At 44.0% G+C, this 23,858-nt stretch overlaps 2 protein-coding genes across 4 annotated transcripts; both read right to left on the bottom strand.

The window, feature by feature from the left end:
- Nucleotides 1-3,459: 3,459 nt before the first annotated feature.
- tlr9 (toll-like receptor 9) lies at nt 3,460-7,052 on the bottom strand (the record flags this gene model as incomplete). The annotated part of the gene is made up of 3 exons (XM_084193279.1): nt 3,460-3,666; nt 3,807-4,166; nt 4,395-7,052. The coding sequence occupies 3 exons, from the start codon at nt 7,050-7,052 to the stop codon at nt 3,460-3,462; spliced, it is 3,225 nt and encodes a 1,074-aa protein (XP_084049405.1).
- A 4,558-nt stretch (nt 7,053-11,610) lies between these two features.
- LOC311118489 (acylamino-acid-releasing enzyme-like) lies at nt 11,611-23,626 on the bottom strand. Of its 3 annotated transcripts, none has more exons than XM_084193281.1 (23): nt 23,311-23,626; nt 22,306-22,435; nt 22,088-22,214; nt 21,913-22,000; nt 21,615-21,690; nt 20,911-21,002; nt 20,701-20,778; nt 20,452-20,589; nt 20,247-20,338; nt 20,099-20,139; nt 19,884-20,005; nt 19,696-19,756; nt 19,497-19,594; nt 19,354-19,405; nt 19,109-19,197; nt 18,797-18,935; nt 18,612-18,695; nt 18,311-18,391; nt 15,355-15,443; nt 14,923-15,113; nt 14,245-14,347; nt 13,980-14,086; nt 11,611-13,263 (listed from the first exon to the last, which is right to left on the bottom strand). In XM_084193281.1, the coding sequence occupies exons 1-23, from the start codon at nt 23,320-23,322 to the stop codon at nt 13,158-13,160; spliced, it is 2,196 nt and encodes a 731-aa protein (XP_084049407.1). In that variant the 5' UTR covers nt 23,323-23,626; the 3' UTR covers nt 11,611-13,157. The 3 variants fall into 3 exon arrangements, with proteins under 3 accessions (XP_084049407.1, XP_084049408.1, XP_084049406.1); XM_084193282.1 differs by lacking the exon at nt 23,311-23,626 and adding an exon at nt 22,921-22,944; XM_084193280.1 differs by lacking the exon at nt 23,311-23,626 and having other exon boundaries at nt 22,306-22,556.
- Nucleotides 23,627-23,858: the final 232 nt, after the last annotated feature.

Raw genomic sequence — 23,858 nt, 5'->3', positions numbered from 1 at the left:
GGAGCTAACATCACAATGTGTGCAGCACTGTCCAATGATGGTTTGCTGTTACACAAACCACTCATTGGCCCCTACAATAGAGAGAGGCTCATTTCTTTTCTGGATGACCTGCATAATCGTCTTGTGCCAGCGGAGGAGAGAGGGGCAAGAAACTCCCCTACCTTCGTTGTTGTGTGGGATAATGTGGCCATCCACCTCTGCTGCAGTCACAGACTGGTTTGCTGCACATCCCAGGGTGTCAGTACTATTCCTGCCTCCATACTCCCCCTACCTAAACCCCATACAGGAGTTTTTCCTCTGCATGGAGGTGGAAGGTTTATGACCACCATCCACATGACCAGATGTCCTTACTGGATGCCATGAATGCAGGGTGTAGAGACACTTCTCCTGAAGACTGCCAGGGTTGGTTAGACATTTCAGAAGATACTTTCCAAGATGCATCGCCACAGAATAAATAAGATGTGACGTTGATGAGAACGTGTGGCCAAATGCAGGAGAGAGGGAGAACTAGAACCCTCACAGTACTGTACAGTATGAGGGATTATACTATACATGTTGATGTTTTTTTTGTTTTTTTTTATTATTGCAGCCCTGGAATTTCAGGTTTTTGTTTTTTGTTTCAACTTTATATTTTTCACAAGTAAATTACTATTTGCAAAGATATAGAAAAAAAAGCTATTGAAGCAAATTGCTGGATTTCTGAATCATTCTTGTTACATATACTTTAGTACAGTCAATAAAGTGAAAAGGTGTTATTCTTATTCTATAATGAAATACTGATTTATGTGAAAAATCATTCAAACTTCTAAGAGAAATGTTAATCATTTATGTAATGCTCCCTGTTGTTAGTGTTTTTTCGGTCAGTGTGTTATGAGTGACAATGTATGCTTTCTGAGTGAGAATTGTTGCCTGCGTTATGGTCGAACAAGCTTATTTTGAGACATATGAAGTGTTTTGGTGGTTTGAGTGAGTTTTGGAGTTGAGATTAACTGTTTGGCCAAGACACATGTTGGTAATGCAGACTGTGTGAAGAGTTTTGACAAAGTGGCTTCAGTATTGACCGATGCTTTTTAGCAATTGAAAACAACTGTAATTCCATTCCATCCATTACAATGAGCCAGTCCTCCTATAGCTTGTCCCACTAGCCTCCTCTGCAATGCCCATGGTATTTCTCTGCCCACTACAACATTATATTGGCAGTTGATTTGATGCCCCCTTATATAAAAATAAAAATAAAATAATACTGTATACCACTTGTGTACCACAGGCATACTTTCATTAACTTTACAACACAAGAGACAAGACTGAAGTCAGATCACTAGACAGTGTGTGTGTCCATCTGTCTGCCTGTCTGTCTTGGGGTGGTTAAGCCAGACTTCCTGAACACAAATGATCCTTCCCCTATATCTAGTTTTCCAGTGTAGTGGACAGTGGTGGCTGGTGGGAGGAGCTATAGGACGACAGGCTCATTGTAATGGCTGGAATGGAAGTCAATGGAACGGAGTCAATCATTTGGTTTCCATGTTTGATAATACCGTTCCATTAATTCCAATCCAGCCATTACAATGAGCCTGTCGTCCTATAGCTCCTCCCACCAGCCTCCACTGGTAGGAGGTGAGTCAGACTATCCCACCGTGACACCAGCATAGGGCATCATCAGCGCAAACTCTCATCTTTTGTAGTAAACTACCAGCCTGCCGACTCACACTAAATTATTTCGCTACTCTGTCGTTCGCTACATACTTTAGTCTGAGACTGCCACGATTGAATAATTGACTGGATTTATATAGCGCTTTTCTACCATCTAAGGTACTCAAAGCACCTCACATTGTAAGGGGGAAACTCACGTCATCCACCACCAATGTCTGGCACCCACCTGGGTGATGCACGGTAACCATTTTTGTGCCAGAACACTCACCACACATCAGCTATCAGGTGAGGAGTTATATCTGCCAATTAGGAAAGAGGGGGATGATTAGGTGGCCATGATGGAATGGGGCCAGCTAGGGAATTTAGCCATGACACCGGGGTTAACACCACTACTCTTACAATAAGTGGCATGGGATTTTTAATGACCACAGAGAGTCAGGACACCCGTCCCATCTGAAAGACGGCACCCTTCGCAGGGCAATGTCCCCTTCACTGCTCTGGGGCATTGGGATCTCCTTAGACCAGAGGAGAGTCTAAGGAGAGGGCCTCCTACTGGCCCTCCAACACCACTTCCAGCAGCAACTGGTCTCCCATCCAGGGACCGACCAGGACTGACCCTGCTTAGTTTCAGAGGCAAGCCAGCAGTGGTATGCAGGGTGGTATGCTGCTGACTAATAAAGCCTGGGTAACAGATGCAGCTGTGCTGCCATTTGGGAGTTTCCTACTCTCACTTCCTTTAGAAACAGATAGTCTTGTGGCAAAAAAATGACACTTATTCACCTGTTGTTCCCGTCTATATGTAGTGGAAGTTGTAGTGTGGGCTAGATGACGACAATACCCTTGATATGGTGGTAAACTTCTGCATGGAATGAGTTTTAATACACAATAATGACTTTGCTCCCTCTCTGTAATATGTGTGTGGCCTTTAATGTTGAAATCGGTTAAATACTGATCAAAATTAAACACGTGACTAAATCCATCCTTTAACTAAATGCATGTATTTATTTCTGAAACATTTCTTCAAACTGTAACAACAAGTTACACCAACCCAATATAAGCAACTATCTTTGAAGGATCAAACTAATTCTGTAAATGTACTGTTCACATATGCACCTGGATTTTATAATCCCATCTGATAGCCACAGAGATAAAAATAGAGTTCAATTCAGAAAATGTTGTGAGTGAGGGCCCCTTCTACCTCCTCCTGACAGTGTAAAGCACTTCTAGCACATAGAAATGTGCTATACTGTAAATAAACTCCATTATTAGTATACCTGGGTCATTCCACAAATAGTGTGCCATTTTTCTAAACTTGTTAAAACATTTCTAGCTTATCTATTTATGGGTAGCAGGGTTGATGTGTTGATGGACACAAAGAGAAAAACTATTAGATGTTCAATGTTTCTTTGAATGTTTTTTTTTTAAGGAATAGTTTTACCATATTAAAATGAGAGTTCACATAACAGGGTTGACTTTAAATCTGAGGGACAAATGTAAATGAATCTCCAATCACATAATCTTCCGAAATGACTAACAAAGCAACACATTACCTAGGGCTTTACAATGATGAAGTGGGTGAAAATAGGCGTAGAGGTCAGACAAACATGACGTGGGACATGCCAAAATGGGGATTTTCAGAGAAAACAACTAATTTACTTGAATGAAACACACTACTATTGGTATTTTTAACATGGCTTAGTTTAGTTATAGATGTACTGTATGTTATCGAACTCTTAAATTGAGTATTATCAACATTTACAGACAATGTCACAAGGACATAAAAGGCACTCTATTCGTGGATCGACCCACCTATATGAAGCTCTCGCTGACTTTGCTGTCGTAGGAGTGGATGTTGTCGGAGGCCAATGCTGTCTTCATGTGGTTCCAGAACAGTGGCTGGGCCTGAGGGTTCCTGGGCCAGGACAGAACAGACTTCTTGCAGAGCCTCTTCCTCAGCTGCAAGTACTTCAGCTTGGGAAACACTTCGTCCAGCAGAACCAACACCGCCACGTCCACCTGTAGATGAGATAACGGATAAGACAGTACAGAGTGAGTCAGTGGTAGGGAGGTTGCCTGTTGTTGTTTTTGCTTTATTGTGAAGATATTACTTGAATTTAGTCTAGTTGTCAATGACACAAACGCATTGCAAGTCTGACCTTTTCATCCAACAGCCTCTGCTGGACCATGTAGAAGGCCTGGCGAGTCACCCCATTAACTCTGCTAACCCTTGCTCCCCCGCCGTTCGCCCCGCTCGTCAGGACAAACACGGTCTTCATGCTGCTGTAGACAGCACTGTGAAGGTTCTCGATGCAAGACAGACCTGGAACCCAATCTCTCTCCTCCAGGCAGAGACGGAACCTCCTCCGCCCCACGTTCTCCATGTGGACCAGGAGCTCATTGTAGACCCAGTCTCTCACTGCCTGGTTCCCCGTGTCGAAGACCACAAAGGCATCATGCTGACTCTGGAAGTTTCCCCCAGGCAGCTGGGTGTACCCCTTGTGTCCTGCCCACAGCACCTGTTTGTTACAAAATAAATTGTGTAATGTGGCATAGAGATGTTCAACATATGGACACATAAACACAACATTGATTTACAGCTGGGCTATTCAATTATGGTCTTCTAATCAGGGACTGATCGTGCACTGGGAAAACATATTAGTGAACTATCTGGTAAATCAATGATATTACTTGATCAATTAACTACCAGGGAGGGAATACAACACAACATTGATTTGTAGAAGTACCTGGAAGCAGTACCAGACATCCCAGCCATAGAGGTGCCTCAGTAGGGGCAGGGAAGTGAACACCAAAGTCAGGAAGGTCATAGAGAGGAAGGCCAGGCTGCCATAGATTTCCTGGCAGGAGCGGGGATCCATGGACAACACATTAGCCCCCTGCTGCGACTCGGGGTAACCGCAGTGCAAGCCAGTGGTAAGAAGGAGGATCTCCACCTGGCTGGCACGCAGGAAGTCCGCAAACCAGGAAGTGTCGCAGGAGCAGTCAAAGGGGTTGGCATGCAGAGTGAGCATCTGGAGGGCACTGCCGTTCCTCAGTGGGGCAGGGAGGGACTGCCGATCCAACAGCTTGAGTTTGTTGTGGTTGAGGTAGAGAAAACGCAATGCCAACGCTTCGCTGAAAAAGTCTTCGGGGAGAAAGCTGATTTGGTTGTGACTAAGGTCGAGAAGGGTAAAGTTTGCCTGAAAATGGATTACTTTGTCGGGAAGGTCAGACAGATAGTTAACACTGAGGTTGAGGTGGCATAGTCGGCCGAGCGCTGTGATGTTCTCCCAGGGGAAATAGTTCAGGTTGTTTTCGCTGACCCGGAGCACCTGGAGGCTGACAGGCAGGTTACAGAAGGCTGCTGGTGACAGAGACCTCAGCTGGTTCCTGGAGATATCTAGGTAGATAAGGTTGGTCAGGTTCTGGAAGAAGGTGATGTAGTCGTTGCTTCTAGTGTCCCACATGATGTCCAGGTGGTTCCCAGAGAAATACAGGTACCTGATAGAGTCGCTGTACAATGTATGATCTATCCGCATCCCAATGCTGTTGTCAGACAGACTTAGCGCCTCCAGATTTGGGAGGTTCTTGATGAACTCAAAGCGATGGCCCATGCCTCTCATTAGGAAGTGAAACTCATTGTTGCTGAGGTCCAAAGCCTTCAGAGTGGCATTGAGCTCCTTGAAGGCATCTCCATAGTACAGATCTATCCTGTTGTGGGCCATGCTGAGGTACGCCAGGTTGTCCAGGTGGAGAAACTGTTTGCCGTTTAAGCTCTGGCTCATGTAATTGTAAGAGAGGTCCAAACAGACTGCCTTCTCCATACCTAGGAACAAACTGCCATTGAGGGTGAGGATGTTGTTTTGGGAAAGGTCAAAAGACATGGTACCATTGCAGAGATGATTTTTGAAGGAACATATAGTTGGGTTTTGACGGCACTCATCCTCCGGTATCGCCAACGTGTTTGGCCCTGGCTCGGCTGCAGTGACTACTGGACCTGGACGATGCCAAGGCTCATCTGGGACAGCCTTCCGGTCACTGAGCAACATGGGTGGGTTGTGAAGTTCCACTGTGGCATACCGGTTCTGGTTCTGAAAGCTCTTAAAGGACTTACACTCGGAGGACTGAGTAGAGCAGGATGGGAGAAATTCCAGCATGTTCTGGGAAAGGTCCACCCTCACCAGGGCTGGCAGCTGGGCCAGGGCACTCAGATTACAGGACCTGATGAAGTTCATCCGCAGCTCCAGAACCTCCAGCCAACGGAACTTGGCCAGAACTGCCACGCTTTCCTCAGAGACCATTTGGAAGAAGTTCCCACTGAGGAGAAGTGTTTTCAGGCCAGACATGTGGGTCACGTTGGGAGACAGCACTAGCTTCTGGAAGGTCTTCATCGGCTCATAGTTGTAGATGAGGCTGATCCAAGTGAGCCTCTTCAGCTCTATGAAGAAGGTGCCGTTGCGTATGGCTAAGGCCAGTAGGTTGTCCGAAAGGTCCAGTCTCTCTAGGTGTACCAGGGGACTGAAGAGCCCCTCTGGGATGTTGCAGAGGGAGTTTCCCCTCAGGCTGAGGAATTTGAGAGAGTTGTTCTGGGCGTAAAACGCACGGGGGTTGATGTCAAGGGGGGTGTTGTTGAGGCAGGGGAAGCAGGGCTGAGCAGCATGGTCACAGCGCTGGCAGTTCCAGCCCAGGTTGAGCTTACACAGCTGGGTCAGATTGGCAAATGCCCACTCATCCAACACAGAAATTTTATTCTCATTCAGTTCCAGTGTCTTCAGAGAGGGAGGCATTCCCGGAGGGATGGATGTTACGTTGTTAAAACCCAGGGTAAGGTCTTGCAGCTGGGTAAGCTCCCTGAAGACTGCCTCGTCAATGTGGAAGGACTGGTTGCAGGGGTTACCATAGTAGCAGTTCATGGTGAGCAGCAGCTGCTTGAGGTTTGGTGTGCCGAGGGGCTGGGTTATGTTGTAAATATGGTTAGACTCCAGATTAAGGACCTCCAGGCTGTCAGGTAGTCTGGGGAGGGGAGAGGTGAGGCTGTTTCCTGCCAGTTGGAGGATGCTGAGGTTCTTAAGACACATGAAGGCATCCTTGTGGATCTCAACATGGCACGAGGGAGACCCCAGGGCCCTCATATGACCAGGGAGACAGTTCCTTGTCATGCTCAGTTTCTGGAGGTTTGGAACCCCAGAGAATGCATCCTTCCCTACCTGCTGGATCCCGGTATAGCTCAGGTCAAGTGAAAGGACGGAGGCTGACCTGATCAAAGGGATGCGGGTGAGCGCCCTCCGAGAGCAGTTCACCACACTGGAGTCTGGGTTGTTGTCGCAAGGGAAGAACTTGGGATTTGTAGTTCTAACAGCTAGTGGTAGTAGACATAAGCAGAGGAGAACTCCATATCCCCGCATGACCTGGACAGAGAGAAATAAACATTTGTACAACAAAATATAGCTTATTCAAAAGTCAAATTATAACTGCACAGAAGTACAGACAATGAAAGTTGCTCCCAGCAAGTCTCAGCTATTGGCAATGTCAAAACCAGATCCAAGACTTATCTAAATGGATTCCGGATGCTAATTGTAATTATGCAAATCCACAATGAACGCTCCATGACCACACAACTGCAAATAAAGTACAATCATGAGACAACCAGTATAAAACAGTAAATGCTGGTACACTAATTATTTAATTTAAATTATGAGTATTCACCTCAATGTAAAGTTTTCATGGCCTAGTACAGATATTAACTGGCATATTAAAACTGAGAATAACACTTACTATGGGAGGTTTTGGGCCTCAATAACCCCCTGAAGGTCAATTATAATGAAACGTGTTGTTGTTTTGAATGGAATAGACCGATGCTTTATTCCCGAACAAGTTTCTGCCGACCCTTCCTCTAAATAACGCATCCCGCATCGAGAGAGAAAATACTTGAATGACACAGCGGATCTAAAAGGCAGTAGTTAAGTACCAGGGCTTATGGAACACAATTCAGAAATGAAGAAGTGAAATCTTCCCAGACACTTTCAAGACAGATGTATTTTAACTGACAGGGCTTCTTACAAAATGAAACGTCTGAAAAACTAATCTGAAATGGCATGTCATGCTCCCCTGTCTGTGTCATGACCAGATATGGGCCCTGTGTAGCTCAGTTGGTAGAGCATGGCGCTTGCAACGCCAGGGTTGTGGGTTCGATTCCCACGGGGGGCCAGTATGGAGAAAAAAAATGAAGGAAAAAAATGTATGCACTCCTTAACTGTAAGTCGCTCTGGACAAGAGCGTCTTCTAAATGACTGAAATGTAAATATCAAATACATGGATACTTAAAACTTACAAGAATTAATACATATTTTATTGTGACAAACACAAGATAGGTGCAGTGAAATGTGTTGTTTTACAGGTTCAGCCATAGTACTACGGCGGGGTTCATACACATTTTGACAGATGGAATTTCATGACTTTTCCATGACTTCTCCATGACTTTTAACCAAATTTCCAGGACCAACTATTGGCGGCATCTCTATGTATGTATAAAAAAGTAGGTGTAATGTGGCATCAACACGGAGGCTGCGCTTTGATTCCATGTACTATCTCCTGTCGTTGTGCAAGGCACTTAACCCCCCACAAAGTAGAATACCTGTTAGGAACTGTATAAAACACATGTGGTAAGCTGCAAATCATTTTATTCAGCTGAAGCAAGCCTACACATTTTCTTCAGGAAATGTACCTTTTCTAGTTTAGTCATAATTATCTTAGCTACCTTAGAAGTGTTTACATTGCAGGGTGAGTAGCAATGGTGGAAAAAGTACTACATTGTCATACCTAAAGATACCTTAATAGAAAATGACTCAAGTAAAAGTGAAAGTCACCCAGTAAAATAGTACTTGAGTAAAAGTCTAAAAGTATTTGGTTTTAAATATACTTAAGTATAAAAAGTAAATGTAATTGCTAAAAAAAATACTTAAGTATCAAAAGTAAAAGTATAAATAATTTCAAATTCCTTATATTAAGCAAAACAGAAGGCACCATTTTCTTATTTTAATGTTATTTATGGATAGCCAGGGGCACACCTCAACACTCAGACATAATTTACAAATGAAACATTTGTGTTTAGTGAGTTCCTCAGATCAGAGGCAGTAGGGATGACCAAGGACGTTCTCTTGATAAGTGTGTGAATTGGACAATTTTCCTGTCCTGCTAAGCATTCAAAATGTAAAGAGTTATTTTGGTGTTGTCAGGGAAAATGTATGGAGTAAAAAGTACATACTTTTCTATAGGAATGTAGTGAAGTAAAAGTTGTCTAAAATATCAATAGTAAAATAGAAATACCCCAAAAAACTACTTAAGTAGTACTTTAAATTATTTTTTCTTAAGTACTTTACACCACTGCTGACTAGCATCTATTGAGTTGCAATGTCCCATACATTGGCTGCCCAAATCAACTGGAAGTACTGCATCTACAAAACAAGTTTTGAAGCAACATCATCTAAGAGAAAGGCTACATCAAATAATTTTTCCTAAAATTACTGTTCGCGATTCACAAATTATTTTGATTCATATGATTCGATTAATCACGATTGAACCGAATCTCAACTAATAAATGGCAAAGTGAATCGTTCGTTGCGTCAAAAAGAATCGTTTAAATTAATGATTCATAAAAAAAAACGAAATCAACTTTGTATGGCCTTATTCGCGAGTGTCGGTGGAAAGTTTTTTGGGACATGAAGAAAATATTAATACACGCTAATAATAGCTTAACAGTTAACTACAGTGTACAATATATGTTTTGAATTGGTTACCTAAATATTAGTCTGTTCTCCATCATATTTTATATAGGCTAGGCATACAGTGCATTCGGAAAGTATTCAAACCCCTTAACTTTTTCCACATTTTGTTACGTTGCAGCCTTATTCTAAAATTGATTAAATCGTTATTTTTTCCTCATCAATCTACACACAATACCTCATAATGACAAAGCAAAAACATATTTGTAGACATTTTTGCAAATGTATTAAAAATAAAAAACATAAATACCTTATTTACATAAGTATTCAGACCCTTTGCTTTGAGACTCAAAATTTAGCTCAGGTGCATCCTGTTTACATTGATCATCCTTGAGATGTTTCTACAACTTGATTGGAGTCCACCTATGGTAAATTAAACTGATTGGACATGATTTGGAAAGGCACACACCTGTCTATATAAGGTCCCACAGTTCACAGTGCATGTCAGAGCAAAAACCAAGCCATGAGGTCGAAGGAAGTTTGTAGAGCGCGGAGACAGGATTGTGTCGAAGCACAGATCTGGGGAAGGGTACCAAAACATTTCTGCAGCATTGAAGGTCCCCAAGAACACAGTAGCCTCCATCATTCTTAAATAGAAAAAGTTTGGAACAACCAAGACTCTTCCTACAGCTGGCCGCCCGGCCAAACTGAGCAATCGGGGGGAGAAGGGCCTTGGTCAGGGAGGTGACCATGAACCCGATTGTCATTCTGACAGAGCTCCAGGGTTCCTCTGTGGAGGTGGGAGAACCTTCCAGAAGGATAACCATCTCTGCAACACTCCACCAATTAGGCCTTTATGGTAGTGGCCAGACGGAAGACACTCCTCAGTAAAAGGCCCATGACAGCCCGCTTGCAGTTTGCCAAAAGGCACCTAAAGGACTCTCAGACCTTGAGAAAAAAGATTCTCTGGTCTGATGAAATCAAGATTGAACTCTTTGGCCTGAATGCAAGCGTCAAATCTAGAGCAAACCTGGCACCATCCCTACGGTGAAGCATGGTGCTGGCAGCATCATGCTGTGGGGATGTTTTTCAGCTGCAGGGACTGGGAGACTGTTCAGGATTGTGGGAAAGATGAACGGAGCAAAGTACAGAGAGATCCTTGATGAAAACCTGCTCCAGAGCACTTAGGACCTCAGACTGGGGGCGAAGGTCGAGGTTCACCTTCCAACAGGACAACGAGCCTAAGCACACAGCCAAGACAACACAGGAGTGGCTTCGGGACAAGTCTCTGAATGTCCTTGAGTTGACCAGCCAGAGCCCAGACTTTAACCTGATCGAACATCTCTGGAGAGACCTTTGCTCCGTTCAAAATAGCTGTGCAGCGACGCTCCCCATCCAACCTGACTGAGCTTGAGAGGATCTGAAGAGAAGAATGGGAGAAACTCCCCAAATACAGGTGTGCCAAGCATGTAGCGTCATACCCAATTAGACTCAAGGCTGTAATTGCTGCCAAAGGTGCTTCAACAAAGTACTGAGTGAAAGGTCTGAATAGTTATGTAAATGTGATATAATTTTTTTTATACATACATTTGCAAAAATTTCTACAAACCTGTTTTTGCTTTGTCATTATGGGGCATTGTGTGTAGATTGATGAGGGGAAAAAAAACCATTTAATACATTTTAGAATAAGGCTGTAACATAACAAAATGTTGAAAAAGTCAAGGGGTCTGAATACTTTCCGAATGAACTGTACATACATACATACATACATACATGAAGTGTACCTGCTGCTGTAATGTCCAACTCGTCTCGTACATATGCAGGAAAGGTGGACAAACAGACGTGTTTCCGATCCTGGCTGATTGGTTGATTTTTATTTAATTTATTAAATATTTAAAAACAGTCTAAATAAATTCCATTAACAGAAATTAAATTAATTTTTCAGATTTGATCATTTCCCCAAACTTTTCCAGGCCTGGAAAACATTTAAAAATGTCATGACTTAATGAACCCTGCCCTGGAGAAAATTAGGGTCAAGTGCCTTGCTCAAGGACACAGATTTTTCATCTTGTCGGCTCAGGTATTCGAACCAGCAACCTTTCAGTTACTGGCCCAATGGTCTAACTGCTAAGCTACCTACCACCCTATGTTCACTGACAATACCTCATATTTCCATGTTTTCCCAGGATCATAGTGCAAAATGGTGGAAGGAAAAGTGGCAATGAGGGACAAATTCAACAGATAAAAAAAAAAAAAAACTTTATAGACAAAATTATTTTTTATTGATAGAATCATTAGAGAAAGATCCCTGGCTGTTATAATCAGTCTGAGTATACAGCGTCTGCACCCTTGGAAAGCACCATCAGAATAAATGTAATGAGTACAATGTGTAGTGTAGAGCTTTCACCGGGGGTTACCATTACCTGGTCCATCATGTTTAGCTCAAGAATATTCAAAGTACTTTCTTTCTCTTCATATTATGATCACACTAAATCACAAGTTTGAAGATGAAACTATACGGCTGTTTAGTATGCGTCTAAATAAAAAGGTATTAGATCATTTCTGAACGGCAGTACCCATAGCCCTTGTTTAAATCATAGGCGGAGCCTTTTCATGAAGAAAAATTAGTGTACCTAAAGAAGGATTAGTGTACCTACAGTTGAAGTTGGAAGTTTACATACACTTAGGTTGGAGTCATTAAAACTTGTTTTTCAACCGCTCCACAAAGTTATTGTTAACAAACATCTACTTGTGCATGACAAGTAATTTTTCCAACAATTGTTTACAGACAGATTATTTCACTTATAATTCACTGCATCACAATTCCAGTGGGTCAGAAGTTTACATACCCTAAGTTGACTGTGCCTTTAAACAGCTTGGAAAATTCCAGAAAATGATGTCATGGCTTTAGAAGCTTCTGATAGGCTAATTGACATCATTTGCGTCAAAAAGCCCTGCCCTCAATCCTATAGAACATTTGTGGGCAGAACTGAAAAAGCGTGTGCGAGCAAGGAGGCCTACAAACCTGACTTAGTTACACCAGCTCTGTCAGGAGGAATGGGCCAAAATTCACCCAACTTATTGTGGGAAGCTTGAAGAAGGCTACATGAAACGTTTGACCCCAATTAAACAATTTAAAAGGCAATGCTACCAAATACTAATTGAGTGTATGTAAACTTCTGACCCACTGGTAATGTGATGAAAGAAATAAAAGCTGAAATAAATCACTCTACTATACTACTCTCTACTGGTCCTCTGTAGCTCAATTGGTAGAGCATGGCGCTTGTAACGCCAGGGTAGTAGGTTCGATCCCCGGGACCACCCATACGTAAAAATGTATGCACACATGACTGTAAGTCGCTTTGGATAAAAGCGTCTGCTAAATGGCATATTATATTATTATTCTGACATTTCACATTCTTAAAATAAAGTGGTGATCTTAAGTGACCTAAGACAGGGACTTTGTACTAGGATTAAATGTCAGGACTTGTGAAAAACTGAGTTTAAATGTATTTGGCTAAGGTGTATGTAAACTTCCGACTTCAACTGTAAATGACAGGCAAAAATCAATGTGTTTCAAGTTTCATATTTGATATAGGACAAGAACTTGTATTGTAATTACAAAGCTATAAACTGACGCAGATGACCTAATCACAGATGACTTAGTGCAGGTAGCCTACAGTAAGTGCTTTTTGGTTGAAGTGCACCCTGAGCGCTTTGGCCTGACCCTCACACCGTTTTTATACAGATTAGCATCCTGTTGTTAGCATGCTATCGCTAATGGTATCGTCACAGAGAGAGGTGCTGGGTCATCCAGAGAGCGATGTTCATGAAGCCATCAGACTCCGCGTCCACCTTGGACAGGGAGTGGTTGTTCCCTGGGTACCATAGCAACCTGAAAGAAAGGCATCCAGGCAAAGTTAAGAAATGAGAGTCAGCGATGCATGAAGTAAACAACAATATCGGCTGCCAAGAAAGACCATTGAAGCGTGAGGCTAAACTTCTCCTGTTTTGGTGCCGCAGCTATCACCTTTATAGCAGATTAAAGCTCACCCATGCGCAGATACTCTGTAATACTGAGTGCATTGTCTTGCGTTATGTCCTACGTCATGGCGTTCATCTGCGGTTCATCCTGCTGCTCGTGGCAACATTAAATCACTGAGTCTCAGTTTAAGACAGTCTTGTTGTTTTTTAAACAAATAGTAAGAGGAGAAGCTGTCTTTGGGATGCACCCCCATTAAATGGTTAGCTCTTGATTACCTTTACTTAATGTAACAGTGTTGCTTCCATCCCTCTCCTTGCCCCTACCTGGGCTTGAACCAGGGACCCTCTGCACACATCGACAACAGCCATCCTCGAAGCACCATTACCCGTCGCTGCACAAAAGCCGCGGCCCTTGCAGAGCAAGGGAAACAACTACTTCAAGGTCTCAGAGCGAGTGACGTCACCGATTGAAACGCTACTAGCGCGCACCGCTAACTAGCTAGCCATTTCACACCGATTACATTAACGCATACTAAGTGCTTCATGGTCTCTATTCTGAAATGTGACCACCACACCCCTACATACTACATTACCCAGCAGCCAACAGCACAAAGGCAGTCTACTCACCGCACTGGGACTTTTAGTGCCTTCAAGGCTCTGTAGTACTCAATGCCCTGCTTAGGGGGCACACGCTTATCATCCTCTCCCAGAGTCAGCAACACAGGAGTCTTCACCTGAATGGAGACAACATCGACACATATAGGGTTACAATCAACACACAGACACAAGGCACAGAAAAACAAAGTTAGAGTCAGCAAAGCGTTTTTCACCTGCACTGGATCCGTACACACAGAATCTGAAACACACACTCCGCTGGATAAAACTCACTCACCTGTTTGACATGTTTGATAGGAGACTTGTTTAACATCTGCTCCCAGACCGCAGGGTCAGGCAGGCAATCTGTACTGTAGTTATAGCCAGCCTCCACCATACACCTGAAACACACACACGTCGGTTAACCACACCTTATAGAGAAAAGGGAACAAAAACAAACAGTATGGATTCTATCATGTCATATCTAGTTTCCCTACTGATTGTTTGAATTATTCCTTCCTTCCTCTCCCTACAGAGACACAGACAGACAGCACATCCTGGGTAAGCCTATGCAACCCCCTCAAGACTGAAGTGTGTATGTCTCTCTATGTATCCACCAACCTGAAAGTAAATGTCATTCATGATGTCAAGCCTGTGTGTTAATAGGTAAGTAGGGCTGGGACGATACTAGTATCAAGATACTCCTTAGTATCCTGGCATGGAAACAAAACACAAAGCGGATTTAACTTCTTTAGGAAAACAGCCCTAATGTTGGAAACAAACATCATGGTTGTCATCCAGAGTCACATTTATTTATTTTCCAAGCTATAGCACAGGTTTTTAAAGGACCACTGAGCTTTGTGTTTACATTTTTGCCATGGAAAATATACCGTGATACTGGTATCGTCGCGGCCCTATGGGTAAATGGACGTTTGTGTGGGCATCGTAGTGAGAAAGTGTGAGAGTGTGTTTGTACCAGTCTGGGATGTCGGTGCTACCGATCATGGAGGCCAGGTTGATGACAGGGTTCCGAGCCACGCAGGCCTTGTAGAACTCTGGGTACTGGCCAATCAGATGGCAGGCCAGGAATCCGCCGTGGGATCCCCCGGCAACCGCAACCTTCTGCTCGTCAAACGCCCCGTCCCTCAGAACGCTCTCCACGGCAAACTAGAGACAGAAACAGAATGATGAAAGAAAGAGAGTGTGAGAGAGAGAGAGAAGTGAGAAAGAGAAGTGAGAGAGGAGGCAGTGAGGTTTGATAGAGGAGATGACAGAGACTACAAAAATACTGTGAAAATGAAACGTACGAGTCAGTCAGAGACTGATTCTAGGGCTGAATACTATAGACTAATAAGCCACACAATGATCTAAAAAGAGTATGTGTGTGGTGTACCTCCTGTTTCCATACCTGAACATCCTTGACGTCTTGAGTGCCCACATTACCAGGTAGAGAGAGGATACTGTCCTGGCCGTAGCCTATGGAGCCGCGGTAGTTCACTGAAACAACACAAGTGAGGTACAGTGGGGGAAAAAGGTATTTAGTCAGCCACCAATTGTGCAAGTTCTCCCACTTAAAAAGATGAGAGAGGCCTGTAATTTTCATCATAGGTACACGTCAACTATGACAGACAAATTGAGAAGAAAAAAATCCAGAAAATCACATTGTAGGATTTTTAATGAATTTATTTGCAAATTATGGTGGAAAATAAGTATTTGGTCAATAACAAAAGTTTCTCAATACTTTGTTATATACCCTGGCTAGGCCACTCCAGGACCTTGAAATGCTTCTTACGAGGCCACTCCATCGTTGCCCGGGCGGTGTGTTTGGGATCATTGTCATGCTGAAAGACCCAGCCACGTTTCATCTTCAATGACCTTGCTGATGGAAGGAGGTTTTCACTCAAAATCTCACGATACATGGCCCCATTCATTCTTTCCTTTACACGGATCAGTCGTCCTGGTCCCTTTGCAGAAAAACAGCCCCAAAGCATGATGTTTACACCCCCATGCTTCACAGTAGGTATGGTGTTCTTTGGATGCAACTCAGCATTCTTTGTCCTCCAAACACGACGAGTTGAGTTTTTACCAAAAAGTTATATTTTGGTTTCATCTGACCATATGACATTCTCCCAATCCTCTTCTGGATCATCCAAATGCACTCTAGCAAACTTCAGACGGGCCTGGACATGTACTGGCTTAAGCAGGGGGACACGTCTGGCACTGCAGGATTTGTGTCCCTGGCGGTGTAGTGTGTTACTGATGGTAGGCTTTGTTAATTTGGTCCCAGCTCTCTGCCGGTCATTCACTAGGTCCCCCCGTGTGGTTCTGGGATTTTTGCTCACCGTTCCTGTGATCATTTTGACCCCACGGGGTGAGATCTTGCGTGGAGCCCCAGATCGAGGGAGATTATCAGTGGTCTTGTATGTCTTCCATTTCCTAATAATTGCTCCCACAGTTGATTTCTTCAAACCAAGCTGCTTACCTATTGCAGATTCAGTCTTCCCAGCCTGGTGCAGGTCTACAATTTTGTTTCTGGTGTCCTTTGACAGCTCTTTGGTCTTGGCCATAGTGGAGTTTGGAGTGTGACTGTTTGAGGTTGTGGACAGGTGTCTTTTATACTGATAACAAGTTCAAACAGGTGCCATTAATACAGGTAACGAGTGGAGGACAGAGGAGCCTCTTAAAGAAGAAGTTACAGGTATGTGAGAGCCAGAAATCTTGCTTGTTTGTAGGTGACCAAATACTTATTTTCCACCATAATTTGCAAATAAATTCATTAAAAATCCTACAATGTGATTTTGTGGATTTTTTTCTCTCAATTTGTCTGTCATAGTTGACGTGTACCTATGATGAAAATTACAGGCCTCTCTCATCTTTTTAAGTGGGAGAACTTGCACAATTGGTGGCTGACTAAATACTTTTTTACCCCACTGTACAAGTGAACATTCCCCCCTCAACAGTTTCCCTGGTTGCCACTAATCTTGCTCAACTAGAAATGTATTTTGTCTCATCACTCGGACTCCCGAGTGGCGCAGTGGTCTAAGGCACTGCATCTCAGTGCTTGAGGCGTCACTACAGACCCCCTGGTTCGATTCCAGGCTGTATCACAAGTCCCACAGGGCGGCGCGCAATTAGCCCAGCTTCGTCCGGGTTTGGCCGGTGTAGGCCGTCATTGTAAATAAGAATTTGTTCTTAACTGACTTGCCTAGTTAAATAAAGGTAAAATATATATATATTTTTTAATAAGTCACTCCCCAAAAATGATTTTGAGGTAGGGTGGCATTTTACCTTCAGCCCCACTCTCCCCTATACACTGCAAATTGCAGAGCGGTAACGTGCTTAACCATGCCATTGCTAAAAGCGTTCCCTCCAAATGGCACTCACAACTTGAATGCGCCTCGAGAGGAATATTTCTCTCACATAGATCACACAACAAGCCGACTAGGTAAATAGATCAACAATTCTACTAATGGGGTTGTCCGATTTTTTACATTCATTACTCGTTTTGCTTGCAGAGGAAAAGTCAATTTGGACTGTTCTGGCATCTTCAAAGTGCACCTCGGCAGATTTTGTTTTTCCATGTTTCATATTTTTTGGGTGTGGCATAGCGCCGCATGATGACTGCAACGGAAACACTGTTACCATGTCAGTGTTAAAACAGCCTGTGATCGCTGGTAGCAACACTGACTACAGAGAGGGGAAAGGATCCCTGTTCATCCACTTAAACATACTTATTATTTATCATTTAGCTGACGCTCTTATCCAGAGTGACTTACAGGAGCAATTAGTGCCTTGCTCAAGGGCACATCGACAGATTTTTTTCACATAGTCTGCTTGGGGATTCGAACCAGTGACCTTTCGGTTACCGGCTCAACGCTCTTAGCCACTAGGCTACCTGCTGTCTTACACATCCAATTAATGATCCACAATGATTCCCTGACCTGCTCCTGTAGCTAGTTTCCTCTACTGGATTCAAACACACTGGCTAGGTGTAGACAATATGGTGTGGGGGAAAAAGAAGGCTGTTCAATCAGAAACGCCTGTGTATGCCATCCTGATGCAGTACAAAATTCTAACAAATAGAAAAATGAACTACACTTTATGCAACATCATTTTAAGTGCAGACCCAACCTTTTGCTTATCTGGATTCACAGGTTTTATGCACCAACCACACTTTTGGGATAGCGCTTCTTGTCTACAAGATAGATAGACAAGATAAAAACACGAAATTCCTTCACATTGATTACTTTTTGCAAAGCCAATCAAGTTTTCCACGATGATTCAACGTCACCACATTGAAAATCTTGACGTGGAAACAATCTACTATGCAGACAGAGATACAATAAACTGAAGCTCTAACTCACCCAGTAGGATAGCAAAGCCCATCCTGCACAGCACCGAGGAAGAGAGCAGCCAGTCTGCTACAATCACAGAGTGAGGACCACCTGAGAGAGCGAGAGAGAGAATGTAGCTACACACACACAACCAGCTCCAGGGTGATCTTTCCCCTAAGTACAGATCTAGGATCAGCTTCCCTTCCCCCAACCATTAGTGGGGGAAATTCCAAACTGACCCAAGATTAGCGTCTATGAGCAACTTCACCCTCCTCCCCACAACCAAACAGGGGGGCGCACACACACACACACTATATTGTGTGTAACTTACCATGTGGGGTGACTATGAGTGGCAGTTTCACTCCCTCCTTCACATCCTTTGGTTTCAGCAGGAGGGCGTCAAAGTCCAGACCAGCTACACAACAAGGATAATATCAGACACACAGGAGAGGATTTACTGATAACTGACATCGCTAGAGAGAAAAAGTCAAACTGTGTGAGAGTGGACGTTCTTACGGTATTGGCTGTTGTCCTGCTCTGGGGGTGGGGTGAAGTTGAGGATCTGCCAATCGATATCAGGCTGGGTCTGAGACTCCTCCAGCATGACCCAGTCCACCTCCTCACTGGAACCACCCGGTGGCAGGAAGCCCACCCTCTAGCCTCAGGAAATGAGGTCATTAATAACAAAACGATAAGACAATGGGCATTAAGCAGACGTTGCTATAAATGACTCATCCAAAGCGAGACATTTCAATAATGTGTCTATTTTACTGCAAAGCAATACATAAAGTATACTGACTATGTATATGTGTGTGCGTTCTACATTACCAGGCTGGGGGGGCAGTTAGGGGAAGACCAGCTGACCACCATCAGGTCTCTCTCTATGGTCAGCAATGACCAGCTGCCCACTGGAGCCTCTACGGGGGAACACAGAACACCACAAGAACGTTAGGATGTCAGTCAGAATGTAAGAACATCAACACTTCATCCCAACAGTACTAGAGCTTTAGAATGTAGAGCCAGTATTTGTCAGTGATCTGAGTAGGGGGCAGAGGACGGTGTGACCCACTCACTTGATGTCAGAGAGGTGACGGTCCCTGTGGTCGTTTCCACCAACAGCAGATCCTATAGGAGGCAAAACATGTCAAGATGATTTGATTGTGGCCATGCATATGGCATAATTAATTCTACATGATCAGTGTCTAGGGCTCGTTACCTTGCGGCTGCCCTGTGGACAGGAGACCAGGATGCGCTGGCTGTCAGCTGACCAGCACAGAGGAGACAGAGACGAGCTGTAGATCCCGGTAAAGCCATCTGGAACATAAACAGTTAGGATAAACAGCATACTCTCGCAAACTTAAAAAGTGGCTGTAATTATATTAACAAATTCTACTTTTCAAAAAAAGAAACATTACCATCTCTGGGTCTCTTTACCACGTCCACCACCATGGAGGTCTTCTTGGTGTACCAGTCATACTACGACACAACACACAGCCATCAAGACATGACATATGGTATATTCCAATAGTATTCAAATCATCTCTCTAATTGGGAGCAGTTGGATATGTTTTCCCCTCCATCCCTCTCTCTCCCTCTCTCTTACCATACAGAGCCTGCTACACTGCTGGTGAGGTCCGTAGACAGCACTATCCAGGTAGATGATCCTGCACTGGTCTGGGCTGAGCCTGGGGGAACACACAGCACTGGAGCCTGATGAAAGCTGCTCTGAGAGAGGGAAACACAAACACACTTATAGCAAATACTATGGTCATGTATAGCGCAGAGTGTAATATAATTGTCAGAGTGAAATACACTTACCACACTTTCCCCCAGTCAGGTCAACATAGAACAAGGAGGACCTGAATTATACAACAAGAAACACCGGGGGGGGAAGAGAGTTAGAGGCCTTTACTGGATAACAGAGCTGCCACTCATAACCTCCACTCTGACCGATCACAGTGCTCACCTGCGGTTGGGCGAGTATTTGAGGCCCAGTCTGAAGGGCTCATGACACCAGCCCACGAACACCACGCCTGTGTCACCCGGAGCCCAAAACGCCTGGGGACACAAGTTATAACACTGGTACAACACATGTATACATTGCAACACACACACACACACCTGTGGACACAGAAATGGCACCCAACATCACACACACACAGGGTACTGACCTGGCCTGGCGAGATGTTATCCGGGACTCCCTCTAGCACAGAGATGTTGCTACCCTCGATGTCCAACACACACAGCACAGGAGAACTCTTACTGACCAAGGTCTCCCCCCAGTCCTCATAAAACACAAACTGCTCCCCCTGCAGGACGGGAGGAGCAAACACACAGTATGGTGAACCAATACATTTTAGTTTAAAAGCAGGGTGTCAATCAATGGAACAGTTTATCATTGGATCAATCCTCCTCCTTACCTTTGTGGTCTCCTCCTCCTTGCCCATTTTCACCCCCTCCTCTTCATCAGCAAGAGAACAGGACTCAAGAGAAACTGACTATATAGTAGAGATGGAGGGGGTTAGGAAATAGAGGGAATCCCTAACACATTTTGCAGTTAAGTTTATTAGCACTGCATTGTGAAAGTGCAGTGTGCTCATGTTTAAACTGTAGGTGTGTGTTTTGAAGACCTGGAAGAAGGACTCTGCCTTGGGTCTCTTTCTCTCAGCCACATACAGCAGGTGTGTTTCAGAGTGGGACCACACCAGGCAGCCAAACTGGTCTGGAAACAGATATAAACGAACAGGTGGGTCAACTACAGAATGTGCCTGATATACTTTGGTGTTAAGGCCTTCCCATACTGTATGTCGGATTCAGTATTTTACGATTATTACATGTCACACTGTGCGATGTTACCAAATTAAAATCTTGCTATCAACCTGGCCAGATTGTACGATTTGCTTCAGTTCCCTCATCACATTCTGCGATTGGCTTGCGAGCTACGTCAGCCAATGTCGGCTATGTCAACTGCAGCAGTGTATTTGATCTGAGCATGTGTCAGCTCCAGTAGCGCATGCCCTCTATGCTTATGGGCGAATGAAGAGAGTTCGGAAAAAACAAAGTCTTAGAAATAGATTTCACATACAAACTTTATATGTCCGAACTCCGAATCAAATAGGCTTCCTAAGAATAACAGTCGCTGTGGTAGAAAGTTTATTTTTCCCAAGGCGTGTACATTTTGTCTGGGACGGCCAAATCGTGGCATTAGACTGCAAAAATCGTGCAGTCTGTGTGGGTCTTTAGGGAAAACACCAGTTTATTGTGTGCCAGTAACAGAAGAATCAGAAACTTCAGGAAGTCTCTCACATACAGACACATGGCATTGATGTCTCACCGTCTTCATAGACCTTGCCATGTTTCTTCAGAGCTGTCAGGTTGATGCTCTTCACTTTGATGTTCTTACTCCAGATCTGAGGGGTCACCGAATGGAGGAGGGGTCAAAGGGAAAAGAGGGTCAGCTGTCAATCAAAATGAGTGAAAGAGGTTGAGGATATATGGGCGAAGGGGGGGTTGCCCCATGCTAGGCACTTATCTAAGGTCAGTTGTGCATCCCAGGGGGGAAAGAGAGACCGATAGAGAGAGCGACAGATAGAGAGAGCGACAGATAGAGAGAGCGACAGAGGGCCCCTCACCTCCAGAAACTGTTTGTCCTCTCCTTTGATGTTGCTCTCTCTCACCACCGCCTTCATGTCTCCTGATGGAGAGTCTTTACTCAGCAACCTGACACAGAGCAAACACACTAAATCAACCACACACACACTGAACACAGATCACACTCATGTGTCAAACTGTCAAATGTCCACATACTCTCCCTTGATCTCTGTGCAGTTTCCTGAGGGTCCAGAGTAGACCACTGACTTGTCGTCGTGAAACACAATGTACTGCCGACAGAACTTGACATTCTCGTTCCTCTCCAGATCCCGCTGACTCCATTCTAGGGGACACAAAATAAAAGGCATGGAAACCCAAACACAGGCCGACGAACAGAGAGACACACACAGACAGACGGACAGACACACACACACCTGTGTAGATGTTGCTGTATTTTCCTCCATACTGGGATGTTATGACTGGCCCTATGTCAGCTCGGGTCAGGGAGGGAAATCGGCTCAACTCCAGGTAGAGTTTGGAGATGTCTTCCGGATTAGTCATTACCTTTCCACACACAACAGATGAGGAACTTGCACATCGCGTCTGGGATAAACAATGTCTCACAACACGCATTGATGAGTTCATATTTTACTGGTTGTCTCTCTTGACCCTAGACTGAGACAATAGTGGTAGACTGGCTTGTTTACTAATTGCAATAGTCAGTGCAGCATGCAATTTCTATGTCTCACTACATAAGTAACAATGGAATCATTGTTAACACTGACAGGCTTTGTGACAAACCATGCTACAAGGTTATCTAGCTAAGTTAGTTAACTAACGTAACAATATACAACGCCTTGTTCTACAAGGAATGTGACTCTTGTAGGTTACTGGCTAGTAAGTTCAGTAGTTGGCTAGCTAGCTAGTTATTTAGAAAGATCAGCCTCCTATCCCTCCCTAGTGAAGAAAAATATTATTGTAGCTATAAAGTATTGTGTTTAATTGAGAACGCTATATCCAACATAGCTAGAGTGGCTTACGTGACTGACCAGGAAGTGCCTTTCTGCGCGTGACCATAAGAAAGCTAGCTAGCCAGACCAATGACTGCCTAAAACTACACCAGAGGAAGAGACGAAGTCATTATATCCACTATCTCTGCCTACACTAGCTGGAAAATAAATAGTTAGCATTTCAAGTTCACTACACTATCTGGAAAATAAAGATAGCGAACATACGGTAGCTACTTGGCTAGTTAAATTAGCTAGATAGCTAGTACATAATGGGAAGTTGGACAAGCAAGTAGCTAGCTAGGTAGTACATAATGGGAAGTTGGACAAGCAAGTAGCTAGCTAGTTTGCTTTGTGTAAAAGCTCACCATAAATTTAAATAAACTGGAATTTAACACACTGATAGCTAGCTATCTATCTAATAAAACGTACCTGTGACTCCATTACCGCTCTGACTGATCAACAGCTCTGGGTGCGTTCGTAAATTCTATCTGGAGTGACCTCTGGATGTTCGTAAATTCAGAGCGTTTCGCTCTCGGAGCGTTCAGAGCGCACACTGGACGCTCTGGCCGAGGAGTAGGGTTGATCCGAACGTTCTGGCCTCACAACGGCACCCAAGCTAATTTTCTAGCTACTTCCAGACACATATAAGAGAACACCTCACTCTGACTAGGCTGTTGTTATGTTATCCAGAGCGTTGGTGACTGTAACTGCTGCTGGCAACAGACGAGAGTGCTCTGAAATCCGAGTAGATAGCCAGAATGAATTTACGAACGCACCCTCATTGTAGCGTCGTTTTTTCTGTGTTGTTTGGTAGGGTACACCAGGGTTGCCATGTCAGTGGTTTTCCTGAAAATTGGGCTAATTTGAAAACGATGTCGCGGATCACTTTTGTCAAGCCCTTTCAAAGTGTGTTGCATTTTGGGGATACAAATTGTCCGACTTCCGCCTACATGTAAACTGCATGTACTTTACAAAAA

This window comes from Coregonus lavaretus, assembly GCF_964263955.1.
Source record: "Coregonus lavaretus genome assembly, contig: HAP1_SCAFFOLD_2152, whole genome shotgun sequence".
In the NCBI taxonomy this organism is placed as follows: domain Eukaryota; kingdom Metazoa; phylum Chordata; class Actinopteri; order Salmoniformes; family Salmonidae; genus Coregonus; species Coregonus lavaretus.
Note: the sequence above shows the minus strand (reverse complement) of the source record. Positions and strands in the feature narration are given on the sequence as shown.